The sequence below is a fragment of the Erinaceus europaeus genome, chromosome 7 (assembly GCF_950295315.1).
Source record: "Erinaceus europaeus chromosome 7, mEriEur2.1, whole genome shotgun sequence".
Taxonomy (NCBI): domain Eukaryota; kingdom Metazoa; phylum Chordata; class Mammalia; order Eulipotyphla; family Erinaceidae; genus Erinaceus; species Erinaceus europaeus.
This window is the reverse complement of record NC_080168.1, coordinates 44,174,642-44,186,720: the sequence shown is the minus strand read 5'-3', so window position 1 is coordinate 44,186,720 and position 12,079 is coordinate 44,174,642. Positions and strand designations below refer to the sequence as shown.

The 12,079-nt window shown below is 44.6% G+C and overlaps 1 protein-coding gene across 1 annotated transcript; it reads left to right on the top strand.

The window, feature by feature from the left end:
* Nucleotides 1–9,913: 9,913 nt before the first annotated feature.
* LOC103122424 (large ribosomal subunit protein eL38-like) lies at nucleotides 9,914–10,147 on the top strand. Its single transcript, XM_060193434.1, has one exon. It carries the CDS (start codon nucleotides 9,914–9,916, stop codon nucleotides 10,121–10,123), a length of 210 nt encoding a protein of 69 aa, XP_060049417.1. The 3' UTR covers nucleotides 10,124–10,147.
* Nucleotides 10,148–12,079: the final 1,932 nt, after the last annotated feature.

The window sequence follows — 12,079 nt, the reverse complement described above, 5'->3', positions numbered from 1 at the left end:
TATTTGGGGCCAAGTGATGGTGCATCTGGTTGAGCACACATGTTGTAGTGCACAAGGGCCCAGGTTCAAGCCCCTGGTCCCCATCTGCAGGGGGAAAGCTTTGTGAGTGGTGAAGCAGGGCTGCAGGTGTCTCTCTGTCTCTCTCCCTCTCTCTCTCCCCCTTACCTCTCAATTTCTGACTGTCTCTATCCAATAAATAAATAAATATAATTTTAAAATTATTTTATTTATTTATTAGGTAGAAACAGAGAGAATATGAGAATGTAAGAGGAGATAGAGACCTGCTTCACTGCTTGTGAGGCTTCCCCCTTATAGGTGGGGACTGGGGTCTTGAGACCAAGTCTTTGCACATGGTGGCATGTGCACTCAACCGTGTGCACCACCACCGAGCCCCTGACATGCACTCTGTTTCACTGCATTGAGCAATAAACCCAACTTAATCAAGTTCCATCATGTTTCCCTCTGCCTCTGGCTGGAGTGTTGACATTGTATAGATGAGAGCATAAGCACTTAAGAAATAATGGAGAAACAAAAGTAAAACTTGGACTGGATGTGGTATATAGCAACAAAGTGAAGGACTCTGGGAGAGGAGAGGGAGGGAGAGGATTGGGGGTGGAAAGCTTTGGAGTCCTGGTGTATGGTAGTGGAAAAGGACCTAAGCTGAGGGTGAGAATATTTCTCAAGCACAGGGATATGAAAAATTATACCCATATTGTAGACCGGAAGGTGGCATAGTGGATAAAGCATTGGACTGTCAAGCATGAGGTCCTGAGTTCGATCCCCGGTGCACATATACCAGAGTGATGTCTGGTTCTTTCTCTCCATCTCTCTCTCTCTTCCTATCATCTCATTGATAAATAAATAAAATATTTTTAAAAGAGAGAGAGATTATACCCATATGTCAACAACTGTACTGTAATCCATTAACCACCAAATTAAGTAAGCAAATTTTCTTTTATTTAAAATAAAAGTAAATAAAAAATAAACAGACTCCAAGGGCAGGGCAGGTGGTTCAATGACAGAGTACATGCCTCCTGTATGAAATGCATTTGTGTTTAGCAACTCATAAAAAATACTGGAGCAGTTTTCTGGACTCTTTTCTCTTCCAAAATATCATATATATATGTGTGTGTGTATATATATATATATGACTTCAGCAACAACAACAGAAATAGAGAAGTAGTGCTCTGTCTCATAAGATCAGTGTGTGTTATTTCAGGGACACCATGGAGTAGCCCCTCTATGTCAGTCCATTTTCTAAACACTTGAGTTCCAGCAATGAACTAAGGACAAAGGAAAGAATCTAGTGTGAGGATATAGGCCAAAAGCAAACAGGAGCTCATTTTAGTGAATTTATGAAATGGGAGAAAGGAGAGCAGGGAGGGCACTGACTGGGAGACTAGGGGTAGAAGGAGAGATGCTCCATGAAGCTGGATGGTGAAGGAAGGGCTTTCAGGGAGAGATGATAGCCAAGGTCAGATTGAGGAGGAGCAATCAGACAAGTGGAAAGCAAAGAAGGAATCGTTGGCTGGGGGAGTGGCAAGTTCAAGGACCTCAAAGCAGAAAAAATGTGGGATGTGTTTCCTATAATAATAGTTGACCAAGACAGCTAGGCCAGGCAAGGCAAGGAATGGAGGCAAAAAGTCAGAAAAGTAAGACAAGCCCCAGTGGGTATGATGGGCTTTGTGAGGAGTTCAGGGGTTACTCCGAGGGTGGTATGAAGTCACTCGATGAGACAAGCCAAGTAAAGTTCCTAATAAAGCATCCAGAATGTTTTACATGCCCAATAAATTTCAGCCCTCCCTTTAATGTGGTGTAAAGGAGTATACCACACCTCTGCTCTCCTTTTTAAAACTTTTTTTTAAACAATGAATCTTTTTAAATGTATTCATTTTAGACAGAGACATTGAGAAATTGAGAGGGAAGGGGGAGATAGAGTGGGGGAAGTGGGCGGTAACACACCCAGTTAAGTGCACTGAGCCCCATCCATAACCCTGATGGCAATTAAGAGAAGGGGGGGGAAGAAGAGACACCTTCACCCTTTCTTGACCTCTCATGAAACTTCCCCTCTGCAAGTGCAGACTGGGGATTTGAACCCAGCTCCTTGTGTAAGATAATATGTGTACTCTCAACTGGTTGCATCACCACCTGGCTCCAAAGGACTTTTTTCCCCCTTCAAATAAGCAACAATTACTTGCATTTGAATATTTTTGTTGTTGTTTGTTCATTTTTTTTTCCAGAGCACCACTCAGTTCTGACTTAATAGAGTTGCAGGGTACTAAACCTGGGACTTTAGAGCCTCAGGCTTCAAAGTCTATTTGCATAACCATTAGACTATCTTTCCTGATAAATGTTTTCAAAAACTAAAGGTCCAAATAAAATTGTGACTGCCTGTCTCATTTCTTGACTTAGTCACTTTTATCTGTACCAGTTCAATCACATCATTTAGCTGTAGGTTTCACTCTTCAAGCAAGAACTGACATAGTGTGAGGGAGAGAGAGGAGGTGTACAGCTGAAATTGATCTGACTAGAGAGAGAGAGAGAGAGAGAAAGCCTGAGTAAGACTAACAGAGTCCACTCAATGAGACTTGATAATGATGGATTTGCTTCCAGACGGGGTGTCCCCAGGAAAAAATGGGTAACTTAGAGGGTTTTTTAATTTGTTTGTTTTGTTTTCTTCTTCCCAGTTGATACAATACAGGGCAGCTGCCTCAGTTCCACAGACAACACCAGTCGGCAATGCAAAGAAAGAAAAAAAAAAAAAAACCTCAGTTCCCTCCATCCTATCCCTTCCTGGACCGAGGAGACATCCTGGAGCATTCATTCCCTATCACCAACCCCCCAGTTTCATGGAACAGGTCTGGATCTCACTTCCCTTCCTGACCAATGTTGTAAACAGGGGTGGCTATAATTGGTGCTGGCAAGTTGCAATTTATCCCTGAGTCATGACAGGGAATGCAGGGGAGACACTTGAACAAAATTGAGGTTCTGCAGGCCAGAAAAGCAGGCTAATGAATGGTTGCTTGATCCAGAGGTGTGATAGATATTACAAACACACACCCAATATCTGGCTTCCTCCTGTACTGGCTGCGCTTCCTTGGGCATCAGGATACAACTGACTTTGGCCAGGGCAATGTGAGCAAAAGTTAAAAGTGACTTAGAGGCTGGGAAGGTAGGAGTGCAAGAGATAAACTATGGGTAATGTCTGGAAGACACAGGGAAGAGGGATCAAAAATAGGGAGAGAAAAGTTATTGTGGTGTGTTTGTTTTGTTTTTTGATAAAGGAAGAAAGCGAGATGGAGAGAGAAGAGCTACTTGCAGCACAGCTCCACTGTTGTTAAAATTTCGGCGGCTCTAGCTGGCCGGGCTAGCTTCACGGGCAGGTAACAGAGACGCGGAGACAACGGCTGGGCAGGGAAGCTGTATTTCTTTATTCAGGAACAACGATTCATAAACTAAGACAAACTAATCACCAAACAGAACTCTGCTGTCTCTTTGCGGTGGCGCAAGCACTCTCTCTTCCTCTGGAACTCAGGAACCCTCTCTTACTCTCGAACTCTGAAACTCTGGCGGGTTTCTTCGGGGCGGGGCCAAGCAGACCCGCGAAACTAACTGGACTGATCTAATTCTCTCGGTGGGGGAGAACTAGAACTCAATGTAAAGCATACAAAAATTCCCCCCTTTTTTTTTAACTAAATGGCTACAGTATCAAGGGTGTGGGGTGAACAGAAACCTATATCGTACAGGCATTTTTATAAAAAGAAACTGGCACAAACATGGAGAAACATGTAAGCAAGTAACAAGAACCAGTGTGCAAAACTTTATCAGCTTAAAAAAAACATTTCTTGCCTCTGGGGGGCTACTTGCCTCGACGGGCATTTGCATGGGGGCGGGGAACGGCCTAGAGTCCCAAAGGCAGCTGGCTGCAATTTACTTACTATGAAACAGAACTTGTTATTAGCATATTTCTAATAGAGAAGGAATTTGAGACTTTTACATAGCAACAACGTCTTTTTAACCTTTTGTTACACCCATTCAAGATGGAGTCAGGAAAGGAAACCTCAGGCATGAGAATAATTAGCATAGCCATTGTGCGATCTACCATTTCTAATAGAGAAGGTAATGGAGAGTTTTACATATCAACAAGTCTATTTAACCTTTTGTTTAGACCAACTTAGTTAAAATATATTGATTGTTAACTAATTTTTACTTCAGACTTTAAATGTAAGTTAATTTTATCTTTATGAGAATTACGTTGAAAACCTTTTTTATTTAACTTTGACTAGTAAGAATTTAGCCTTAAAGTTATTGTTTACCAAACTTTAAACATACACATAAACATGGTCATTAATGCACAAGGAGAGAAACCTTTGTTACGAAGACATGTCATTTTAAACACAAATTTAAATCTGCACTGTCTTAGTTGTTGGGGGGGGGGGGGTTTCACCATCCGGAGGTGGCTTCCCGTGCAGCTTCACTTCTAGGAATTGCAGGTTGTAATCTCTGTACAAATCTCTGCGTACTCCAGCTTGTCTGTCTTCAGACCGGACCAGCAGCTGGAGATTTCGTGTGCCCAGTTTCGGCAGGGAGCCCGGGGGTCCGGGAAGCCCGGGATCGTTCCAGAATTCATAGCAAGAGGGCAGGCAGGCCAGGCTTGTAGAAGGTGTGGGCCCAGGTGCCCAGGGGTGGCGGCCATGATAGGCCGCCGCGGCCCTGCCCCATGGCCCTGCCATATCTGCTGCCCTGTTCGCAGTGGCTGAGCAGCGTGGAGGGATCACGCGTCCAGTGCCCTGCGCCACGCGGTGGAGAGCCGGCTCCTGTGGGCTGGCCTCGGGCTCTTGCGTGTTGGCCTCGGGCTCCAGCGTGTTGGCCTCGGGCTCCAGCGTGTTGGCATCGGGCTCCAGCGTGTTGGCATCGGGCTCTAGCGTGTTGGCATTGGGCTCTTGTGTGGTGGCATCGGGCTCCTGCGTGGAGGCATTGGGCTCTTGCGTGCTGGCGTCGGGCTCTTGCGGCTGCGGGGCTGCAGGGCTGTGGGCACGGTGCGCGGGGTTGTTTGGGTGCAGCTGGCTGGCTGGCTGTTTAACCAGGTGGAAACAGCAGCTCCGCGCCTTGCCTCCCGCCCACTGGCTATTCCCGCTGGCTGTTCTGAGTTCGCCCAAGCGAGTGGAAACCAGAGTGGTCCAGAGATAAATGTTCCAGAAACAGCAAAACAGTCTCGTGAAGAAAGAGCAGAGGCCTTTGGAGATCTCTTCACAAGCAGAAGAGAAGGCCATAGTGCATAGGTAGCCAAATTGTCTTTACTTATCTGAGAGATGCGCAGGTCAGGTCCACGTGGGCGCCATTTGTTGTTAAAAATTCGGAGTCTCTAGCTGGCCGGGCTAACTTCACGGGCGGGTAACAGAGATGCGGAGACAAGGCTGGGCAGGGAAGCTGTATTTCTTTATTCAGGAACAACGATTCATAAACTAAGACAAACTAATCACCAAACAGAACTCTGCTGTCTCTTTGCGGCAGCACAAGCACTCTCTCTTCCTCTGGAACTCAGGAACCCTCTCTTACTCTCGAACTCTGAAACTCTGGCGGGTTTCTTTGGGGCGGGGCCAAGCAGGCCCACGAAAGTAACTGGACTGATCTAATTCTCTCGGTGGGGGAGAACTAGAACTCAATGTAAAGCATACAACACTCCACTGCTTGTGAAGCTTCTTCTTTACAGGTGCAGCCTGGGGACTTGAACCCAGGTCCTAACCCATGAGAACATGTGCATTCTACTGAGGGAGCCATCTGCGGCCCCAGGAAGGTAAAGTGTTCAGGCTACATTGCCGGTCTGACACCCACCGGGGGAAATAGGAAGAATTGTATATGGATGATTGAGGAGGAAGAAAGCATTGGCCAAAGCCAAGGGGAACTTCACATGCAGGTTGCCTAGAAGGTGGTCTGGGCTGTGAGCTGCCTGAGAGATCCTGACCTTGGCTTGAACACTGCAGCATATTCCAAAGGGCCAGAGGCTAAGGGCTGTCTGTCAATGTCTGTCAGTGAACACAACGGGTTCTCATTTGAAGGGAGAGTTGAGTGAGGCATCTCTAAACCTGGCCAATAGAAAGTAAGTCCTGGCTATAAATGCAGGACTTTTCAGTTGTGGGGAACCCAGAAGCATGTGCCCAGATACTGTAGCTTCCCACAGCCAATGAACCTCAAGTCAGGCAGGACCCCCACCAACCAACCACACAGTGAATCTGAGGTTGAAGCAAGAAACAACAACAAAAACAGCAACAAAACCCACTTGTCATCAAATCATGTTTAAGCCATTGAGATGTTAAGGCTGCGTCACATCATTGCAGGAAGTGTTGGCACACAGATACAGTCATCACCTGTGTCTGCAGCAGTATAAGTCGGCAAGTAAATGTACTGCATCAGATTAATCATGGGTTAATGACAATAAAAAGATTCATCATAGTAGGCAGGGCCCACTCACCACCCCTCTTCAGCTGTAGGAGAGGCTAGTTCATTCTCTTTGACCTTAGATAGCTGATGGGGAGGCAGGGGTTGGACGGTACTCAGCAGAAGCACTCATCAAAAGTAGGAGGAAATACATGACCGTGTCTTTGCCCTGGGCCAGGCCACAGGCACTTCTCCCTGGAGCTGAAGTTGACCTCTGTGCCTGACATGCCCCCACTTCCCTGCTCCCAGGGCATTGTGACCTGTTCTCTTCCCTCTCCTTCCAAATCAGCAAAGAATGGAGGCAAGCTTCCAAAGAATTTTACCAGGAAACCGAGAGACAACAGCACCCACACAGCAATTTTTTCAGCATAGAGAAGGGTAAATTTGCATAGTTTATCCTAACTAGATTAGATAGTCAACCTCAAAATAAGTGTTCCCTCAAAATAAGGCAGGGCGAGACACATGACTTCCCTCCTGTTCACCTCTGGTGCCCTTTCTGTTTAGCAGAAGCAGTGGAAACAGGAATGCCCTCTCCTCCCCTGTCCTAACATACCAGATAGACATGCCCAGATGGAGGTTACCTCCATCCTCTCCTGCTGTCCCCAACCATGTCATTCTCTAGCTGAAAAGAGACGAAAGCAAAGCAGGAGAGTACTGGTTCTTGTGGCTGAAATGTACCCAAAGCTGAAATGTACTTCATCTTTGCTTTGATGAGCTGCTCGGTCATGGGACATAGCAGGGCATGATCTTTCAGCTTAGTCTCCATCTCAGATAAGAGTTAGTAGCCCCTGGTAGCATCAGTCTTCATATCACGGTGGCAAGTCAACTACGGCAACTTCTCACGTGTACTCGAGTTTAAGGCCAATGAAGATCCCTTTGGTGGTATTTGCTGCTTAATTTTCAAACTCTGTTCAAGTGTCACTTCAGTTTGTCTCACCTCCCTGGTGAGGTTAAGTGACCTACTGTGGGGCCTCTTGGTCCCCCACAAAGTTATCACATTGCACTTTTAGGTTTCTCTGTGAACTGAAGCTTAGCATATCTCTCCACTAGACTGTGGGCTGACTAGTGGAGAAAGCAAACCTAGTTTAGTGTCATTCAGCACCTTATGAAGACTAAAACAGGGACTCAGGGCTACATGTGAACATCCATCTGTGCTACCATAGGACTGACCTTTTATTTTAATATTATTTATTTATAAAAAGGAATCACTGACAAAACCATAGGATAACAGGGGTACAACACCACACAATTCCCACTACCAGAACTCTGTATCCCATCCCCTCTCCTGATAGCTTTCCTATTCTTTAACCCTCTGGGAGTATGGACCCAAGGTCCTTGTGGGATGCAGAAGGTGGAAGGTCTGGCTTCCCCACTGAACATGGGCATTGACAGGTTGATCCATACTCCCAGCCTGTCTCTTTCTTTTCCTAGTGGGGAAGGGATCTGGGGAAGTAGAGCTCCAGGACACATTGCTGGGGTTGTCTGTCTAAGGAATTCTGGTTGGCATCATGGTAGCATCTGGAAACTGGTGGCTGAAAAGAGAGTTAACATATAAAGCCAAACAAGTTGTTGACTAATCATGAACCTAAAGGCTGGAGTAGTGCAGATGAAGAGTTGGGGGGTCTCCATTCTGTAGATAGCTAGTAGGCATATTTTAGTTATATCCCAAAGGGGCCTGTGGCTATACTAGTTTTTCTTCGCCCCCCCCCACCCCCACCCAAGCCTGAAATCTGATATGCAGGTGGATCCAAGTTATTGTCTGGGGAGATGATGTCATGGTTAGCAGAAGGACCTTTAGAAAGCTGGATCAGGGAAGAGAGTAGCTCCCAAATATGGGAAAGGTGTATAAATACTGTTGACTGTAAACCCCATTGATTTGATGTGATCTAGGGCCCATAATCAGCTTAGGAGCTTATGTGACCTCTGCATCGCTGTAGATCCAACCTTACATCCTGTGGTCATCAGTAGGAACATTCCAAGCTGCCCCAATATCAGGACCCATCTTCCTCAGGTGTAGCATAGAGTATGTTGTCCAGCCTCCCTTCAGAGGATGGGACATTCTCTACCGTTGTTAATCCAAGTTGAGGACAAGGCCCTTTGGGGGCCCACAAAGGGGTCTCTTTTGTTGTTCCTGATATAGATGACTGATAACAATGGAGAGAGGGATTTATTCGAGGTCTAGGCCCATCATGTCTGTTTGGGAATCTCAGGGCTCCCCGATTAGATGGGGTGGCCTGATAGTGACTAAAGAGTCATCATTAAAGTATGCCAATCTCTTGCCTTATTCAGCTTTTGCAAGGACTGACCTTCTAGATAGTGAAACAGATGGAAGTGGACAAACAGATGCCCCAAATCACCAATCAGATACATACATTGATTAGTCAGCCAACAGTTAAGGTTAAAAATACAAGTGAAGTATAATGTCAGTGTTCTGGTGCAGCCATTAGGGAAAACAGTATGGAGAGTCCTCAAGAAAATAAAAGGGGCTGGGAGAAACTCATCCAGAGTCTGTGCCCCGGGGGGTGGATGGTGGTGCACCTGGTTGAGTGCACACATCACTATGTTCAAGGTTTGAGCTCCATTCCCCATTTGTAGGGGGATGTTTCACAACTGGTAAAGCAAGTACCGCAAGTGTCTCTCTCTGTCTTTCTCCTTCCCTATCTCTTCTCCTTTTTTTATTATTTTATTCTATTTTTTCCTCCAGGCTTATCACTGAGGCTCAGTGCCAGCACTATGAATCCACTGCTTCTGGAGGCTATTTTTCCCATTTTTGTTGCCCTTGTTGTGGTTGTTATTGTTCTTACAGTTGTTGTTGTTGGATAGGATAGAGAGAAATCGGGAGAGGAGGGGGAGACAGAGGGAGAGAGAAAGATAGACACCTGCAGACCTGCTTCACCGCTTGCGAAGCAAACCCCTTGCAGGTGGGGAGCTGGGGGCTCAAACCGGGATCCTACAGTGGTCCTTGCACTTTGTTCCATGTATGCTTAACCCGACGCACTACCGCCCACCCAAACCCCATCTCTTCTCTCTCAATTTCTCTCTGTCTTATAAAATAAAATATAATAGAAAAAATAGCCACTGGGATCAGTGGATTCATCATGCAGGCACCAAGCCCTAGTGATATTCCTGGTGGCAATAAACAATAAATAAATAAAAAGAGAGTCTGTCCCTTATCATGCTAATAGATCCAAACGCCAACACCACAAGGGAGCATCACTGATGGCACTGGGGGAATTCCTTAGATGACTGATGGAGCAATGTCATAGTGCCTTTCCTCTCTACCTCTCCCTGTCTCAAGGAAAAAAAAAAAAATCAAGAATAGAAAATAGAAGATAATCAAAAGTAAAAATCAAGAATAAATTTTAAAAATCATGAATAGATCCTCTTCCTCCATCCTTGTTCCTCCTCATCGCTCTCTGAGAGTGTCTCTCTGTCTGTAAGTGCCGGCCGCCCCAGTCCTACATACCTGGTCACCATGCCCCACAAAGAGAAGATCAAGGATTTCCTACTGAAGGTGAGGTGCAAGGACGCAAAGTCTGTCAAGACTAAGAAAAACAGGGATAATGAGAAGTTTAAAGTCCGGTGCAGCAGGTACCTTTATACAATGGTCATCATAGACAAAGAGAAGGCAGAGAAACTGAAGCAGTCCCTGCCCCCAGGTTTGGTAGTAAAAGAGCTGAAATGAACCAGGAATGCTGATTTAAACTGTATTAAATATAAGTGTATATATATGTATATTTTAAATCATGATTAGAAAATAGATGACAGAGGAGGACTTAAATTGGTGGTGGGAGTGGTATGCAGATAGTCATGGGGAGATAAGAAATTGTATCCCCACCTGCAGGGGAAAGCTTCTCAAGTGGTGAAGCAGCACTGCAGGTGTCTCTCTGACTCTCTACCTGTCCATAGTCCCTTCCCTCTCAGTTTCTCTCTGTCTCTATGCAATAAATAATAAATACATAAAATTATTTAAAAAATGAAATTGTTCTCATGAGACAGAAATTGTCCTATTAATCATCATTTCCCTAATAAAACGATTTTTAAAATAATATAAAAGGTCCAGAAAAACAGCTAACTTGGATAGTGAGCTGTTTTGCTATGTTGGTGACCCCAGTTTGAGCCTAGCTTCAGTCAAACTGGGGGATGCTACAGTGCTGTGGTCTCATACACTTTATGTCTCCCTGTCTCTATGTAAAATGAAATAAATAGTAATAATAGTAGAAAATTGGACCAAGAATGCTGCTTAGCAGTATTATGCATGCACATGGCCCCAATGTTCATTCCCCAATAAAATATAAAAATGATAAAAATTTTAAAATAAGATGAGGGCGTGAACCTGGGAGGAAAATAGGCATGTGACTCAAACCCTCTTAAAGCACTTGTTTTCCTCACCAATAATTATCAGCCCTGATAACTGATGTATTACATGTTTAACTTGTGAGATGCAAAAGTGACAAAAAGTGAACCATCATATAGCATTGCAAAAGTATTAAGTTATAAAATAGCCACTATGTCGTTTGCACTTATATCTCTTGCAACTTACTGGCGGTTCATATTTACATTGTGCAACCATCACCACTATCAGGCTCTAAGACCTTTTTATCATCCAAGGAGAAAACTGTCACCTGTTATTCAATCACTTCACAGCATCACCCTCAATCCCAGACCCTGGCAACCACTTTCTGTCTCTATGGATTTGCCGGTTCTGAGTATTTCATATGGATGCAAATGCTACTTAATTTCAAATGTGGGGTTCTTCCATAAAACTTTTAGATCATCAAAGCTTGTGGATTATTTTGTGCTCCAGTGGACTTCTAGACGAAATAGCCCAACTGAGAGCTGGAATACAAGATTCATCCAGAATTAGTTGTTCTTTCCCATAATGAGGAGAAACAAGGGGAAGATTTAGCAAGGGAAATTGACAGAGCCGTTGCCCAGAGACTAATCAGAACCATGATGAAAGTTTCATGCACATGTAAAATCAATAATGTCACATCCTTTTCTCTAAATTAAACCATGAAGACAGTGTCTCATTTCCTTCAGGAGACTGTGAACGTTTCCATGGGAGACTGAACCTTTGAGATCTGAAAGACACACACACACACACACACACCTTTAAAAGATTTAAACAGGGAGTCGGGTGATAGTGCAATGGGTTAAGCACAGGTGGTGCAAAGCGCAATGACTGGGGAGGGGGTTAATGATCCTGGTTTGAGCACCCGGGTCCCCACCTGCAAGGGAGTCCCTTCACAGGTGGTGAAGCAGGTCTGCTGGTGTCTATCTTTCTCTCCCCCTCTCTGTCTCCCCCTCCTCTCTCCAGTTCTCTCTGTCCTATCCAACAACAACATAAGTAACAACAACTATAATAACTACAACAATAAAACAACAGGGCAACAAAAGGGAATAAATAATAGTAATAAAAAATTTAAAAAAATTTAAACGTGGATAAATGCTCATTGATAGCTTAAAAAAAAAAGCACACAGAAAGACTGTTGAGTATTTGTGTACAAATTTAACATTTAGCCACAACTATTAACTGATCCTAGTTCTTTCATCTGGGTTATTTTTCAGGTCACATATTTTCAAGAATAAAATGCAATACCACTCAGGGAAAACTGAGATTAACCATTTAAATGTATGT